Here is an 18,598-nt window from a genome sequence, read left to right as displayed (position 1 = left end):
TCTTCAGTATTCAATAACTTTTGCTATTCCAGAAAGTAATTCATTTCATAAAATCTAATACTTTGGCCATACACTTTATATATTTCACAATAGTGTTAAATCTTCAAAATCAATAAACTAATACCAAATAATATCTTCATATTTTCAAATGTATTAAATGTACTGACTTTCCACAGTTGTATCTAACTTTTCTAAAGGCCCGTTTCCACTCCAATTTTCCGTGGACAGGAAAAAGTTCCACGGAATTTTTTCTACCGGCATTTCCACAACGCGGGAAAATCAGAAAACGAAATCGAAAATAAAAATTACTGCAATAAATAGACGCTTGCTTTTACTAATTTTGCTGCGATGAAGATTATCTAGAGCAAGGCAAAGCAAGCGATGTTGGGTTCGTAAAATACTTTCCGAACGTACTTTCAAAGGTGAATATCATGTGCTCATTCAAGAAATGAAATTGTTTGACCATGAGTACTTTTTTAAACAATTTCGCATGTCACCAACCCGGTTTGAGCATTTGTTGTCACTGATTGCTCCAATTATTACGAAATGTTCATTGCGCAGGGAGGCAATTAGTCCGTCAGAAAGACTTTGTTTAACATTACCCTATCTAGTGACTGGTGATTCTCAAGTATCCATTGCATGTAGTTATCGCGTAAGTCCGACATCAATTACTCGCATAGTTGCAGAAACGTGCGAAGCTCTTTGGACGATGTTATTGAGAGAAGGCTACTTGAAATGTCCTACAACGAGTGAAGAGTGGAAAAAAATATCCCAAAAGTTCGAAGAATTATGGAACTTTTTAAACTGCGTAGGTGCAATTGATGGTAAACACGTTATGATGCAAGCACCTGCATCATCTGGCTCTACTTTTTTTAATTATAAAAAGCATCACAGCATAGTTCTGTTAGCTGTATGTAATGCCACTTACGAATTTACGCTAGTGGACGTAGGTCAGTCAGGACGGAATAGCGATGGAGGAGTGTTTTTAAATAGTGACCTTGGAACGGCAATAAACGATCAAACGTTGGGCATTCCTAATGCAAGAATACTTCGTGGAACTCAAGAGAATTTCCCATATGTTTTTGTGGGTGATGAAGCATTTCCCCTCAAGCGATTTATGATGAAACCATATGCTAGAAGCAATCTTAATAGCAAAAAAAGAATATGTAACTACCGCTTTTCTCGAGCACGGAGGGTTATAGAGAATTGTTTTGGAATATGCGCTTCAAGATTTCGAATCTTCCGTCGACCAATAATAAGAAAAATAGAGACTGTTGTGAAAATAACAAAAGCTGTGGTGGCTCTCCATAATTATTTAATGAAACACGAATCGGCTAGTTATTGCCCCTCAGGTTACCCTGATGTAGAGGCGACAAATGGTATAACACCTGGAGAATGGCGAAGTGAAACAACAGATTGTAATGGCTTATTACCTATCGCTAACCAAGGTTCTAATAATTTTAGTAGGTCAGCAGCACAGATACGAGATCAATTTTGCAGATACTTTAATTCTCCGGCTGGTTCATTAAGTTGGCAATGGGATATAGTAAATACAACTGCAGATATGTGATAACTTTGTAATATATACATAATAAGTCTATATATATTGTATATGATGTAACTTGTTCTTCCTCTGTCAAGTTATAAAACAATTCACTTATCTTCATTTTCGCATATTGTTGTTTTCGGTTTGATAACTCCTTCGAAGTATGTACAAAACTAAGTAAAAACGAAGTTTCAGAATCATTTTCAGCTTTTGAAGGAGTAACTTCCTTATTGTTGTCATCACTTAATGCTTTTATTAACAAAGCATCAACACTTATTTGTAAATCTGCTTTTCTTTTGGCAGATTTCCTTCTTAATGGCTCAACGTTCTCCTGCAAATCATCGTCAACAGTTTGACTTTCAATAGATATGGGTAAATTTGATGCAGTTTTTCGAAGCAGTGAAACGTCTTTCAGGAAATCCAGCTCAGCAAAAAAATTGCAAGTGGGCAGCTTTTTGTTGCCTGCCCCTGAACGTGTCATCTTCTCTCTTCGTTGAAGGCACTTCCGATAGTTGTCACGCAACTTCTCCCATTCCTTTTTCAGATATTCCACTTAAATAAAATAAATTTCTTAAGATATATATCTCGGGCAACTTACGTCGTCTTTAATTTTTTCGGGAGAAGCACGTGTATACCGCGTTTCTTTAAATTATTTCCCACGTTTTGCTGTTTGACGTGTTCTTTTGACGTGCTGATTTTGTGGGAGGATACATCGCTGACATGCCATTATTTTTAATCAATATCTTATATTAAATAATTATAAACTTTACAAGTGACAAGAAAATAGCTAGCTAAACAGCAAAACAAAGTTCTCCGTTTCTCAGACTGATATAGTACAGGCGATTGTGCGTAGTATAATCGAGTTTCAATATATTGAAACATAAAAATTTTAGAAAATCTCTCAGTTGACAAGTTGGCTCGTTGCATTTGATATCTCGAGACAATCAACATCTACTTTTATCAACCTTCGTTTTGTATTTCTTGATCCTCGAATACAGAGTATTGCTGAACGCAGTAAACAAAATGATAATTTCGTCCGAAGCCAGTTTGTAACGGTACTTTGTTCTAGATTTCTTTTTTCCGCTACTTTATGCGACAGAGTGGAGATAAAATGTTCTGTCTCTCGACTGGACCCCCCATATGGTGTGAAAATCAGCGGTGTAAATGATCCGTGTTCTACTTCTAGCACTCTTTGTCCATATGCACGTTTCTTGATGTTTTCATTCGATTTGAATGCATTAGGCAGTTTCTGATTGAGGTATGTCAAAGCGAATGGGTTAAATACCCTTACGTCAAAAAATGCTCGTTGACCTCGTTGCCAGAATCCTCTAACGCTAATGTCGAGTCTAGCTTCATCTGTGGAGTTTGCAGAATTGCTTAATTTTTCTCCAGTCAGCTGTTGTAAATGCGGTTCTGTTTCTACATCATTGGAAATCTCTTCAGATATTTTTGCCAAAGTATCTCTTAATTCGTCGTGACGTTGATGAATATAGCCACCCTTGACACATGACATAGCAAGGTCAATCGTGAAGCGTTTTCCACAGACACAAATTGTTGGTAGGAACTTCAAATCCCACCGATATCTCATTCGTATGGCATCATAAAACTCTCTTTTGTTGAGTGCATAATTCTCAGATTTTATTGGGAGTGCTGACAACCAAGTTGAAGCACCTTTCCTTGTCGCCAAATCATTTGCTCGTAATTGCTCATTCGTCATGCGTTGGCGAATTTCTTTCAGCTTTTCGTTGTGCAACATTTGTTTCTGTGTAAGGATTTTGCTTTTGATATTATTGTGTAACTGTTTGTCAAGTTTATAAGACGTTTGCTGTAGTTTAATTCTTTCTGCTAGTTGTTTTGTCATTTCAACAGAATTTTCATGTTCTCTCTTTGATGATTCGACTAATATCACAATTCCCATACCACCATAGCGAATTGGTAAACTCAGTAATATTCTCTCGTTTTCGGTACATTTATGTCCCTCTGTCAATGCTGGGATCAATGTATTGTCGATAACATCGTCCAGTACTTTGATATACTTGCTCATATCCCCAAGTGTCCGGATAAAATAGTTAAATTTGTGTTGAAATCCATTTATGTAAGCAGCATAGGCAGCGTGTGGTTGAAAAAGTGCAATTGTAGCTAACTTCTTTATCTGAACAATCCATTCATTTACCAACCCAATGATGTACTTTTCTTTCTCATCTTGTGTACCTATAAAGCTGCCAAAATATTTATTTCCAACTGTAGTGATGTTTATCTTCGTGTCACTGAAGACATCATCAGCTACTAATTTATGTTCATCCTTTACTATTAACCATGATTTTGTTGCTTTAGGATAATAGCCGAATAATGGACCATAATGCTCAACTTTATCCCACCATTTTCTTAATTCAAATATTTTTCCGGCACCTCCCAGATCATCAGCATAAGCGCAGTGAGTTATGTTCAACTTTCTATCTTCCACGTCATTCTTCAACAGCGGGAGAAGAGGAACAATTCCAACTGCATAAGCTGGCATAGCGAACGGGTCACCTTGAGTTGTTCCTTCTGCCGATAATATTTCTTTCCCACCCATAACAAACAGCCTCGATGGTGAGCTATAACAATTTTGTATATACGTAGACATAGCTGGACATATGTATCGGATATTATGAAGTAGCACTTTCCGATTAAGTGAGTTAAAAGCATTCGTAGCATCTACTAAAAGTAATGCGTCTGTTCCTTCTTCTTCAAAAATTGTTGTCATGGCATGAGCAGCTGCCTCACATCCAGAAGGTAGACCAGCACATAATTGGAGAGAACCAGCGCTTTCAAGTATTTCCGGTTTGATTACTGATATTATGGACTTTCCAATCACCCTTCGAAGAACCTCCCCCACACCGATAGGCCGCACACCAGGTTTCTTATCTAGTGGTATTAACCTACAAGCGATGTATGCTTCCAGTGAATTGCCTTCTGTGTGATCAAATGCAGTTGTACAAAGATTTTTCGCGAACCGAGCCAAAGATGATCTCAATTCCACGCCGATCTTTCCAAAATTCTTTGACACTAATATACGTCTCCAGCCATCTGAATTCATTCCTGACGGTCCTGCTAAACCTTTTGTACGAAGTGCGGCTTTTAATATTGTTGTTTCATCTATGTTGTTGTAAATAGCAGGATCGATAAATGGGATTTCCCCTTTGAGAAGCACAGATTCATCAGCGTCAACAGGATTTGGATGTTTCAACCTCAGTTCTTGGAGTGTCTCATCAGTTAGATCCAGTACTCCACCAGACATCTTATCATCCAATAATCTTAGTGCAGCATGTATCTGTCCTTGAAGCATTAGTTTTGCGAAATTTTTAGCGCACTGCTCTGGAGTATTCAGGGAATTTGGTTTTGGGATTTTAGATTGTATAGTCCTCGATTCTCTCATCAAATCATCGAATCTTCCTTCCACCCAGAGATTTAATCTACGGTTAAGACATTCAGAGTGATCCTTCGCTTTGGACTTGTATGATGGTTTTTGTAGTAGAAGCATCGGCATCGTCATAACTGCTTTGATAGAAATCCCCTTTAATAAATCTACTTGTTGGTTCCAGATCTCTATGAGTCTTATTGTTTCAGTAATATATCTCTTCCCTGCTGCACCTGTTGGTAGTAAAAACAATTTTCTTCTCCAGTGCACAACTTCGTCGTACGTGGCATTGAAGATTTGTATCACGTCATCTAACATATGATCACCCCAAATCTTGATTTGTGCTTGATTTCTATTTATAACAGTGGTTTCGTAATGATTTTCCAAAGTTTTGACACCTGAGCTTTGCGTTGTTGACTTCAATTTAATGTTTTCCTTTTTTGAAGTTTCCGTTAAAGACACCCCTGCAATGACTTCTTTAATTTTCCTTGTATTTTCTGGGTTTTTTATCACCAGGTTTCGTTTACAGGCTTTCAAATGCAATTTAAGTCCAGAGGAACTCTTGCATTTCTTCTCACAATGCGTGCAATTGTAGTTTTCAAACCATTTTGTGTTGGGTATAGCAGTGTTTCCAGAAGATTGATTTCCTTTTTCAACCATAGAATTTTCACCCAAACTTATTTTTCTTTCCTCAGAATCATTGTCTTGTGGTGGTGGTTGATCATTATAAAATAATCGTTTAATCATTCCATCCATGCTGTTTCAGTACAATCGATAGACGCAAAACAAATACACTAAAACTAATTTCTCTCCTACCTCAAAGGACCCCGATAAGGAGACTGCCTTTATAATGCGCCTTCTTTAAATCTTAAATTTGATACCAAACACTCTTCGCAAACACCAACTGTCAGATAAGAATAAATTTTAAATTTACTGGGGTACCTAAGAGGTCCCCGATGAGGAGGGTGCCCTTTTAAAGCAAATCTTTAAACAAAACAAATCTTTAATTGCGTAAAGTCTTTTCAGCGTTGTGTTGGATGTAAGCCGTGTGTCAATTATACCATGAATTCCAGTTTAAACAGCAGTCAACAATGTCAAGAAGTAAGTGATTATTAATTTGTTAATCTTTTGAAACCCGTTTCGTGTCTTAACACAAGTTTCGCGTAGATGTGTTTACTAATTAATTACTTTTGGTTTTTTGTTTATGTTTTCGTGCCGCCATCTTTAACGGTTGTCTGTTTGCCATTATTTTTAAAGTGTGGGAAGAGAGGAGGGCAAGAAGGCAGCCATCTTCTTTACGAATGTCTTTTTGACAGAAATGTTTGGGACGTATTTGTAACAGAACACAGAAAAAAGCTATAGGTAAAATTATATACATATATATATTTTACTAAGAACTCCCAAAAGTGTTTACCTGGTTAGCTAAAGTTTAAATTTTTACCATCATGGTTTGACAGCTAGCTAGCTATACCTATAGCTATAGCTATATAAACAGCAATATAAACAGTAATAAATAACAGTCAGTCAAAAAATACAAACTCTTTATGTAGGTCTTAGATCACTGCAGATTACAGATTAGCTAGCTAAATAGTCGTGGGTGCAAATCCCGCCTCTGTACAAAAGATTAGCTTAATTATTAGAAAAGCAGTTTAGCTAGCTAGTATTCTCTTGCATTAGTAGGGTACGGATATATGCACCACATAATGAACCGTAATGAGTGAAAGTTTTTGAGTGCTTTAGAAAAGATTTTGTTATTTTATTTTTAAACTGATCTGAACTTGTTTCATGGGCGTACGTCTAAAAGTCCCTTAGTGGTTGTTAAAAACAATATATCTTTAATTTTCTAAATCAAGGATAGCTAGCTGATAAAGTATATACAAAAGTTATATTTAATAAAAGCTGTTGAAAATAATATGTTTATACTCACAAGTTTTAATGTTTATGTTTTAACGGGAGTATTGCACAGGTTTAAAAAATCGACAGGCAATTAAAATGCTGACTTAGAAAAACTTATTTCTTGTGTAAAGTTAAAACAAGACCAGACTTGTGAGATTTGACCTTTTTTATAAATATTGTCCTCAAAATCTCTAGAATATAATATTTAAAATATAAACATTGTTTAACAATATATATATTCTGAAAAAACAAACACTTTATATCTTCCTCCATTGATCTAAAAGTTTCTGAGCAATGTTATTTATTTTATATTTTTCCCTGCAGGTGTCATTTAACCGCAAGTCATTTATACTTGGCACCTTCAAATTTTTGTCTACAAACTGTTTTTCCCAAGTTTGAATACAAACTTGTGCTTCCTGTTGAGCATCCATAATCAATTTGCGGAAATGAAAAATTAAATCTTTACACCTTTTTCTTGAGTTTTCGCTTTTTGTATTTTTAAATAAGACATGATGTTTATCAAACTCTTGCAATTTTACTGAGTGTCCAATAACATGTGCAATCATCTTACCAACGCTAGACACAAGCAAATCGCTGTTCTGTGTAACAACCATTTTTGTTACTAACTTGGAAGAATGATTTTCCTTTACCTGTATAAATTTTTCAAAATCGACGGCTTTATCATCCATGTCAAGTATTCCAGGTTGTCCTCTAGTGAAACTTCAGTAACTTCATTGTTATCTTCGCTTCCTGGTAAGTCAGCCCTGTTTGTTTCGCACATCTCTACATTTGCTTCCATATTTGTTTTGTCTTCTACCATTGTTTCCTTATTTATTTTGCATATGGAATCCTGAAATGTTTTGCACTTTAAAAAGTCACCATTGATATCAAATAAATTAATTTGTTCAATTGGTAACTCAATGTTACCTTCCACACATCTTTCCCAGCAAATTTTAATATGCCTTGCTATGGATGGAAGGTTGTCCCTTTTGAAGTGGCTCATTAGCGGTCCTTCATCCCTGACATTATCATCCTCCTCTCCATCATGAAATATTACTCGTTTTTTATCTTCATCCATGTGCCACCAAACACCAGCACCACAAACTAGAAAGTCTGCCAGTCTTTCTAAATGAGCTTGATATTTCCGTGTTGGTAGATTTATATCAAAACTGCTTCTTTTCCCTCCATCTAAAATTTAACACGAGACTTTGTGCTCATTAATTTCGTATAGGAAAAAAATGTGGATAATTGTTGTATATACACTATTTATGAAGGTTACAAATTTGAAGAACGTGTTTCAGATTCTTTTTTCAATTAAAGAAATTTTTCTGGATTTCATGATTTCGCAAAACAATTTAGCTTATTAAAATCTCACGATCGAAACTTTTTATTGACTGATTTGGGAAATTAAAAAAATAGCTTTTATGATATATATTACGCCTAATTAAAACTTACCAACAATAGACTTGTAAAACATTGATATTTTAGAAGTGCTGGAAGATGTTTTTCTTCTAGCATTCTTCATATTGAATTTTTGCTCTTCTTGAATGCGAACGATACTATTATCACGTATAGACTCCAACGTTCTTGATGATGTTCCCAAGCTGATTTGATTTATTTTACTGAACAACTGCTCTTCATTTTCTGAATGTAAGGAGCTTGGAGCAACAATTCTTGACACCTCAGGCAGGTGAGCGGTCAGGGAATGAAAATATATGGCATAGAGTTTTTCTTTTGTTATTGTTTTCAGGTTATTTCCAAGTACAGACTGACATAACATTGCATGCTGAAAGGTCACATTATGTATGCGTAGAATAAATTTTGGTGATCTTTTTTGTGACTTCATGTAGGCTAAACGTACTATCTCCATCAAAGTGTACAAAAGGTCTTCAATTTTGTTCCTGCAATTGTTTTTCATTGCTTAAACCGCTATTGTTGACATTCGGTAGTCTGATCCTCTGATTTTATCTTTATAACCATATGTGGCATCCAAGGATTGTTGGAATATTTTATACTCCTTAGGTATTAAAATCTCAGGCAGGACATCCCACACATTTTTTATATGCCCCTTGCAGTCATGTAGTGGTTCAATTGGCATAACTTCGTATTCTTCAAGATTCAATGAAGCCATGGTATCATGCTCATTACCATAACAAAGAGCTGGGGCACGTGAGATTCCTTAACATAAAGAAAATAGTAAATATATGAATGACTCACTCAATTAAATAAATAAAACGGTTTCACATATATATATATGTGTTATGAATTTCACAACAAAATGAGTAAATTAACAAATAATTAATTAAATTTACTGACCTGCCAAATGATTTTTCAACAATAGTTCAAGATCTTTTTTATGTAGTTTTTCGTACGTTGATATGTTACGATCAAGATTTCTGTAATTAACTTCTAAGCTCAAAGCATCAACTTTGAGTTGTTGAAATGGGGATATCGCCTTGCATAATCTTCCAGCTGGTCCGGCAATAACCTACATAATGAGTACAAACGTTAAGAAATAATCATAAGGAATTAAGTTAATGCTAAATTAGTTTAGTTGATATTTAAGATTTTCCTGTGTTTTGCATTGCTTATTCAAAGTATATAGTGTATTATTTTAACTTGTATATAAATTGTAAATGGTGTACCTTTTGTCTTCTGTCTTCTAAAGACATTATATTATTGCTGTAAACATGTGCAATATCATTAAATCTGCTTTTCTTACATCCGCAAATGCATGGATGATTTCCTCCATGCAAATTGCCACTTTCATATTGTATCTCTGGATGGTCACCTATGTATAAATCAAACTAATTATACATTTTTCATTCTAAAAATAGCATTAAGGGACTAATTTTTGTAAATAAAATTTTTTGATATTGCAACTTAAAATAAGTTGTTCCTAAAATTTTTTGATTGCTAATGCAAACTGTGGTGCTCCGAATCATTATCATTTTTGCAATGTTTGCGAAATTCAGCTCACACAAAATTGTATTTTTTCTAGAAATTGTTACACATTATACTTAAAGAAACAAAAAAATAATTTAATTTTTAAACTTCAATTTAAAAATGAAAATTATAAATATCAATATGATATACACAGTCTTCTAATTGTTTGGAAATTTTTATTCTAGCTAGTTACTTCTCTTAAGATACCTGTATTTTGACTTATTTTCCCCCATTTAAATGCACTGTAGTAAAATAACACCCACCATGAAAAAACCTCATCACATCCACCAATCTTATGCCATTGACAATAATTTCCTCCGACATGGCTCTTATGTCACTAAGTCTTGTCTCTACATAGGACAGCTTTTCAGCAATACTATCTTTAGCAAATCCAACTATGTATATTGATGGACATTCCACCAATTCTTGTACGTTATATGAAATGCCTTGTAAACAAATGTTAAATAAAGAAACATTTAAAATGCGTTTAAGAAGAAGCACAGTTTGATTTTAAGGTGTTCAATATTTTTGTTAGATTTATTTTAGAAACAAAATGTCAATTCTGAATGTTTATTTTACAAAGTTCTAGCATAATCTCAGCCTAATGTTTTTCATAAGACATTGAATTTAAAATATATATAAAACAACAATTTGTGTATTACCTATTTTAACAAACATTTCTTCATCAGTATAAAATATTTCATCATCATACACAACTTTGACAGTCAGCAGTAAATGTCCAGCATTGAGAATTGATGCATGGTCTGACCACAGTATAAGATATCTTGTTAAAGTTGAATATTTATTTCTCAATATACCCATTTGTTCATGTTCTAGAAAGATTTTCTTGCGTATTTCGCTCATTGAAATGCATCTACCAGAAACTGTAAACTCCTCTATTGATATTTGACCATTTTTCATTACTATCTTTTTATACTTTTTTGGTTAAATTAAAGACCCAAGTAAGATCTCTCCTGTTTCAATTTTTTTTAAAACTTCCTTCTTTATCTTTTCAAATGTGGGAGGCATTGGTACTGAAACACCACTACCATCTGTAAAGTATATATATACATCTTTTTGGTACAGTATTATACATTTTACAATTTATAGAACAGTAGTATTACAGATTATAAAGTTCATAGAACAGTAGTAGAACAAAAGTAGTATATATACATTAGAATATTTAAAACTACAAATTTGTGTGATAAAAATACAAAATTTATTAAAAAAAAGCTTTCAAAAATTGGAAAATCAGGAAAAAGCTGTTGTAATGTGTAAAACATTATTCTTTAGATTCTTACCTGGAAATTTTTCGTATTTACGACGCATTATCCGTGTGTTAATGGATATTGTAAGTACTGTTTACAGAATATTATATTCGTAACTACCTTTGAACCATCTTCCATATGCTTTACTTCTTCTAACAGTGCATTTTTGTCAAAATTAATTTTATTCGTGTCTGGACTATGCCTCTTTTTCTTCATTGGTGTATCATCTGTTTGAGATTGCAGTGATTGTTTTCTTCCTAAAAAGATGGTTATTTGTTTGTTTGTTTGTTTGTTTGTTTGTTTAATTTGGTTTGTTTATTATTATGTTTTAAACATTTTTTAGTTCTTTTATTCCTGCTAAAAAGTGTGTAACGTTTGTTTTTGTACAAAAATTGTAAAAAATCATACAGCCCAGTATAGTTCTAACTTGTTCTAAAATTAGTTTTACATATGTTGGAAACAGTTGCTGTACATATATTTATAGATGTATATATATATATATATATATAAAATATGTATTTATAACATTGCTCTAATATTGGATAAAAAATAAATAAATTTGTTCTTACCAATCATTCTTTCAACTGCTTTTTCTTTATTCTCAAGATACTGAATGGATCTTGATTTTTTGTAGGTAGATTTGGACTGTCTGATTCCCAAAATCGTATCCATGACTTTGCCTTGACCAAAACATTTTTTTTCCAGGCATTTTTTAATTTTTGTATTTTTTTGCCTTAACTCTCTTTTCTTTTCGCAATTTGTTTTTACTTCCGCAACGTTAGCTGATTTCACTTTCGTCAAAATTTTAGTAAACGGTGTATCAAATATTTTATCCCATTTGTCATTGACACTGTCAAGAACAAACTCGGCTGCTCCTTTCATATATGAAATGTCATTTTTTGTGTGCGGAATTTCGAGAGTAATATTTATTGGTGTATCTGGTGTATTTGTGATATCAGCTAAGGGTGTTTTTAACCGATTAGGTTTTTTGCGTCTGTGTGTTGTTGAAATTGGAAATGTATTTATATCGGCTTTAAGTGAACTGCATCCTACACATTCGTGCGTTGTATGATATTTTTGCTTGTAACTGTCCAGCTTTAACCACTTTTCTCTTAAAAACTCCTCCAGGTACTTACACCTTTTTTTGCCCATCCATTTAAATTTTCTGACAAATGCATTAAGCTCGCCGGCCTTTCTGTTAAAGTATTCCTTAGTTCTTGATTGATGCGGAAACATAGCCAAAAAATTATTAAAACGTACATCTTTGTTGCGATAACTAATACTTTGAGTACTGCGTATTACTTCAGCTCTCATAAACGCACATTGAAAAAAAGTTCCCATACTGCAGTAATTGTTCGGCAAAAATAATGTTTATATATTTTCAATTTTCGCGCTTCTGCTAACATTACGGAAAAACTCGACGTATTCTGTCGACACTGTCGTCAAATGTTGACGAAAATGCCCTATTTTGACGAAATATTTGAAAAACTGTCGGAAATCAGTGTTCTCACTATGCGCGGGCAACCTGTAAATATTTTATCTGTCACAATTCGTGCCTGATATGTCAGTGACTAGCAAAAAAGCTGTTAAAAGTTTCCGGGAGCCGTATTTTTGAATAAATTCAATTAAACGAACCGACAAGGAAACTTGAAATCGACGCTGTGACGTCATTTTTTAGTTTATAATATTTTAACAGCTTTTTTTAAGAACAGTCCATCAAAAGCTACGTTTTAGCCTAAAAACCGACATGAAAAGTTCTTTCCCCATAGTGAGATCACTACATTGGCCTGTTAGGGACTGTCCGTAAGTTGCCCGAGATAGCTACTATTTGCAAAAATAAAACCCACGAAAAAATTAAGAAATATCATTAATTCGTGGAAATTTGAAAGTACATGTATGGCTAGACATCTAAAACTGAAAAATATTTTTTAGTTTTGTACAAACTAAGCAAAAAAGGTAGCTAGTAGCTAAGCCTCCCAATCTTTTTGAAATTTCCTCCCAGGACCTTATTTTTCTGTCTTTGTCTTTGTATTCTGTTGAGTACACTTTCCATATGCACGAGTACTCTGGCATTAGGTTTACTAACCTTTCATGAACAGAGAGTTCTTCACGTTCTTCTTCACAAGTAGATTTATCAGCAAGATCTTGCTGCTGTTCTGAGTCATCAGCATTCTCTTGGGCACTTGGAACTGAAGGACTTGCAATGCCAGAAACAATGCCAGGACTTATAATGCCAGAAAAGCGTTGTTGAAAACAAGATACAGGTGATGGAAGGGGAGATGTACCTGTGGCACTAGCTGCTGGTGCTGAAGGGATCATCACAGCAGAACGAACAGGATATCGCACACGTATCTGCGGTGTTCTTGGTTGTCCAATGCTACAAATTCTCTGTTGTCGCTTCACATGCTCAAAAAATAACTTGTTTCTTATAATCATTTCGTCTTCCCTTGAAGTTTCATCACTACTAGTGTTGTTTGCTATTTTTTTGTTTGTTTACTCTACATTCAGCAATTTCAGCTACCATTTTTGTCCAATTTAAGTCGATTTGATTGGTTGAAAATATTTTTTCCGCCGTAAAGAAAAAAAAAGTTGAAAATTTTCAACTTTTATTTTTGTTTCAACTTTTCCAGCGGCAAAAAAGAACCACCTCTGTTTTGATATACTGCGCATGTGCAATTCGGAATTTTTTCTTTTCCGAGGAAAATTTTCCTGAGTGGAAACGGGCCTTAAGTCACAAAATTGACTTAGTTGTATAAAGAACTCCATTCCAGCGAATGAACAAAACACGACAAAGCAAATTATATTGTATCATGGCCAGTTAAATTATACAATAATTATACATGTTTTATGCAATAAATTATTTAAGACTTTGTTTTTATAATTTTAATTAACAGTGAATAAAAAACTATACCTTTCTTAAATGGCAACATCACACCTTTTTTTGAAGTCATACAACTTTACTTTTTTACGATTTTTTTTTATTTCATTCCAATCTTTGACATACACTATACCAATCATTCTTGAATCGATGGACATTCTGCACTTTTGCTAACCCACGTAGACCCCGACTCCTAAGGTGCGGAAATCCTTAATGGATCACCCCCAGTCACACGATTTGGACAATGTAGGACAGATGGAAGCTGCATCTATTGAAAAGAAATGATGCTTAGTTTTTAAATCTGTTCTGAGAACTCTTTTGAGGTCTCTGGCGCCTTGGTTCAGAAATATGAGTGGAGACTTTTGCAACCTTCACAGAAGTCCTGGCCCAACCTTTGGCTATTTGCCCAATTTTTGTTCATGGCAATTAAATTCTTGGAAAAAGAAAGAATTATTTTATTTTATCTGAACTTGTTCTTTGAAGGACCAAAACCTCTAGTTTAAAACTTCATTTGCATAAAAACAAGAAATCTTCGATACAATTTTACAAATAGATAACGCTGATAGATTTTTTTTAAATTTATAGGGCTGTCAGCATAGTAAGACAGAATTTTAACAAGATTTAACTTTATATCGTTCAGTAAACGTTATAGAATAAGAATTATAGCTGGTTAACTCGGCGACCAAAAATAAACTTTATCCATTATTATTATATACCCGTAAGCAAAAACAGCCATTGAATAAATAATCGTATTCCACCCGTATTATTCAATGCTTGTGACGTAATAATAGTTTTGACAAAACATTCGTAAACGCATGTTTTGATTTTATCCTTTCCGCCTCATTAATTTTTATCGTAATTAACTGTGATTGGTTGTTTCTTAGTGGTCCGTTTTCTGATTGGTCGATTTCCAAACACGTGAAATGGCGGGAACTTTTTTGTCGAGAAAATTCTTTTTACAAAAACATCAAAACAAAGAAATCGAAACAAAAATGAATCGCTTCGGGGACTGTCGATTTCACAAAAAAATGTTTCGATCTACACTATAAAATGAAACGAAAACAAAACAAACACAAAACAAAATAAGTAATATTAATTATAACAATCTCTTTTGGGTATATAATAAAACATATATACAATAGGTAAACATAGGTTATTGGATTTATTAACCCTCCGTGATATTATATTCAACTCCGCTGCGCGTCGTTGAATATAAATCACCTCGGGTTAATAAATCTCAATAACCTATGTTTACCTATTGTATATCTACTTAATAACCTATGTTTACCTATTGTATATCTACTTAAAATTTTACAAATACATTTAATAACAGCAGTAAGAGAGAGATTTTTTGTAACGTTTTATTATAAATTAATACATCGTAGTTAAAGTATTACCTGGCATAACATTCTATAGCACAAAATAGTGACCCTGTATTAAAGAAGTCTTAATTCCGAAAGGGATTTATATCATTGAGATTTGCGTGAAACGTGTCTGAATATGTACGTTTTAATCTAGTTTTTTTTCGTACATGTATTCTTATAGAAGTATTAAATTACTTATACCACATAATAAATATCCGCATTTTTACTTATTCAACAAAATTACAATCTGCATTTCTTACCAGCCTAGACTTTCGTTAATTCTCAACATGTATTATCTCACCATTGATTCTTGAGGCCAGCGCAAACTGATCAAATGTTTCATCAAACATTATATTTCTATGTTTGATGGAATGTTGGAAGAAAATAGAATGTATGATAGAATCGAATTTTTAGTTTACCTACTTTAACACGTCAATGGTATAGTCATAAAAAGGAAGGATATTTCTACGTTTATTATACATGTCAATTTGTTACGCCAAGGATCAGGACAGTAGGTCTAAATCACATGTAACTTATTCAACTTTCGCCGTAAAATCTTTATACTTGTACATATTTTTTAAAAAGTTTCTTTATTTTAAAAATAGTAAATAAAAAAGGTAATGTACATTTAGATGAAAAAAGTAATATATACACAGTTACACATGTTAATATTAGTTATACAGCTACGTTTGCACTGTTACTTATTGACTGTACGTTTTCATCGTTGTTCAGACTATTCTGATTATCAAATTCTAAGCAATGAATGTTATGTTCCCTTTCTGAGGGTTCTCCATAGACTATAACAATACGAAGCGCAGCATCACATTTTTGGATTAAATCTGTTGTTGATTCTTCACGCCCAGAAGACTTCTGAAAATCTGACCATTCTCGTCTGCCTCCTCATCTGACATCGCTCAGGCATTAAGGTTTTTGGTACTGTTCAAGGTTCTTTGGCCTTGTTTAATTTATTTTGAATTAAGGATATTCACTTTATAATAAGATTTAATTATTTTATGTACTCCTTGATTCAGTTTGAATCGGTTGTTTTTATTGTTTCTCATTGTAGCTGTTGTTCATCATTGTTTTGTATAATGTCTTCTGTGAACAAGTATTTGTATTCGAAGTTTGATCTTTTTTGTTCTTGTGTACTGTATTACTTTTATGTTAATCAAAGTGGTCAATGCAAATTTCGCCAAATCCTTGCAACAAGGAAGATTTTGGATTAATTCGGAATCTTTAGAGGGTACAACCTCTACATAGACGTAACCAACTGTCCTTAGACAAGTATTATCAGTACAGCTTGCTGTTTTGTCACTTCATCATCAATTGATTATCCTCCTTGTGTTTTTTTGTACCTTATGTTAGTCTATAAGGTCAATGTATATTTTGTCCATTGTTCCTTGTAATAAAGAAAATGAGTTGCGGCGTGACGTACGTGCGCAGGCAAAAATATAAAGAACAGACTGCAACGACTGAAGATATGAAGTAAAAAAACAAAGAAGCTAAAATTAGGAGGTAGTATTGAGAAAACAACCATTTCAGTGCATTTTTTTGTGAAATCTCTAGAGGGTTGCAACCTCTAACTATAGTAGAACCAGCTGTCATTAGACAAGAAATATCATTACAGCTAGCTGTTTTGTCACCTCATCATCAATTCTACAAATCTAAAAAAATAACGTAAATAGCATTATGTGATCCTTCTTTTGTTTCAAGTTATGATGCGTGCGCATATACGAAACTTTGTAAACATTTGCAACACATCTGTAAGTAAAAGGTGTAAATCGATATTTCGTGCTTTTTCCTAAGTAAGAATCAGTCTCAACGCTCCTTAGTGGTTATTGTCACTCATTACTGCTGTTTTTGGAGCACTAAGGAGTACTAAGGCTTAGTGCTGTTATCAAAAATCCTTGATAGAAGCATTAAAATTATAGTGCTCGTTTCATTGTTTTCTTCTGAAGTCAAAGGTGCTGACATTCGTGCAGAAGAATGTTGTGCAGAACATGATTTCCAAATGACGAAATAGAGTGTGAATAGACTTTTTCATAAATTATTGCGCAATAGTATGCCTCGTATTGAAAACGAGACAAGCGGTGCTAAACCTTTTTGTAAACAAAATGTCGGAGGGGAGTACGAAGAAAAAACATAAAAGATCTCAAGTAAATCAATGTGCTGCCTGGGGATGCAATAATGGTAGCCTGATTGAATTTGAAAATGAATTAATATCTATAACCCAGGACAAAATGAAGAAAATGTTATTCTTTACAATAATCAAGATGTCAAAATTTTAGTGATAGAAGTAGACCATTTATGCTGTCCCTCTTGAAAGTTTTTAAATTACCCTTGTTAGAATGCGAAGAAACTTTGATGTTTGCCATTTATCATATTTGTTTGAAGTGTCTGGATATACTGTAACAAATACTTTTCAAACGTGGGTAAATTATATATGTATGTTAAGCTAGGAACAATATGCATTTGGCCTTCCCGCAGTCAAGTTCAAGAAAGTATGCCAGCTAGTATGAAAGAAAGATTTGCAAACGTACGATGCATTATAGATTGTGTAGAGTTTAAAATTGCAGTGCCTTCATCTTTATATTTACACAAAATGATGTACTCAGAATACAAAAGTCACACCACCGTTAAAGTACTTGTTGGCATTGCTCCTGGTGGAAGTTTCACATTTATATCGAGTGCCTACCCCGGTAGCATCTCAGATAAAGATATTGTTGTCAAAAGTGGTTATTATTTCCAGAACTTTGGCAGGCAGGAGATGCTATTATGGCTGATCGAGGTTTTTTGATAGAGGACTATGTAACACCTCTTAGTGTGGAATTAATTATGCCATCATTTTTGAAAGGACGCGAGCAATTTTCAGAGTCTGAAGTAGTCAAAAGTCAACAAATAGCATCAGAAAGAATTCATGTGGAAAAAATGATTCAACGACTCAAATGTTTTCGAATATTCGATCGAGTTATTCCAGTAAACATGTTGAACTCCCTGAATCAAATTATTTCGGTATGTGGTATTCTCACAAATTTTCAAGACCCTATTTTAAAGTAAACAAACAGCTTTAGACTGAAGCAATGTTTTAAATCAAAAATATTTACAAAAAGAGTGATATATATATACATTACAAATATATACAGGTCTTATTTTACATCAATTTGTCCTGATCTTTCTTTATGATTTGTGGTAGCATATATGTAAAGAAAACCGTAAAATGTTTTTTTGTAGTTCTTGCCAGTATTTCATGTCAAATGGCACTCTGTCGATTACAAGACCTTTTGAGGTATAAAAAATGAA

General features: G+C 33.6%; 3 protein-coding genes across 3 annotated transcripts; 2 read left to right on the top strand and 1 right to left on the bottom strand.

Annotated features, from left to right (window-relative positions):
- The first annotated feature begins 448 nt into the window (after nt 1–448).
- LOC130648138 (uncharacterized) lies at nt 449–1,570 on the top strand. Its single transcript, XM_057454169.1, has one exon. The coding sequence runs from the start codon at nt 449–451 to the stop codon at nt 1,568–1,570; it is 1,122 nt and encodes a 373-aa protein (XP_057310152.1).
- Nucleotides 1,571–7,488: 5,918 nt separating this feature from the next.
- Nucleotides 7,489–9,301, bottom strand: LOC130648136 (uncharacterized). The gene is made up of 3 exons (XM_057454168.1): nt 9,159–9,301; nt 8,298–9,020; nt 7,489–8,030 (listed from the first exon to the last, which is right to left on the bottom strand). The coding sequence occupies exons 2-3, from the start codon at nt 8,758–8,760 to the stop codon at nt 7,489–7,491; spliced, it is 1,005 nt and encodes a 334-aa protein (XP_057310151.1). The 5' UTR covers nt 8,761–9,020; nt 9,159–9,301.
- An 8,059-nt stretch (nt 9,302–17,360) lies between these two features.
- Nucleotides 17,361–18,355, top strand: LOC130648135 (uncharacterized). The gene is made up of 4 exons (XM_057454167.1): nt 17,361–17,425; nt 17,646–17,743; nt 17,851–17,997; nt 18,048–18,355. Exons 1-4 carry the CDS (start codon nt 17,361–17,363, stop codon nt 18,353–18,355), a joined length of 618 nt encoding a protein of 205 aa, XP_057310150.1.
- The last annotated feature ends 243 nt before the right edge of the window (nt 18,356–18,598 follow it).

Source organism: Hydractinia symbiolongicarpus, chromosome 6 (genome assembly GCF_029227915.1).
Source record: "Hydractinia symbiolongicarpus strain clone_291-10 chromosome 6, HSymV2.1, whole genome shotgun sequence".
NCBI lineage: Eukaryota > Metazoa > Cnidaria > Hydrozoa > Anthoathecata > Hydractiniidae > Hydractinia > Hydractinia symbiolongicarpus.
Note: the sequence above shows the minus strand (reverse complement) of the source record. Positions and strands in the feature narration are given on the sequence as shown.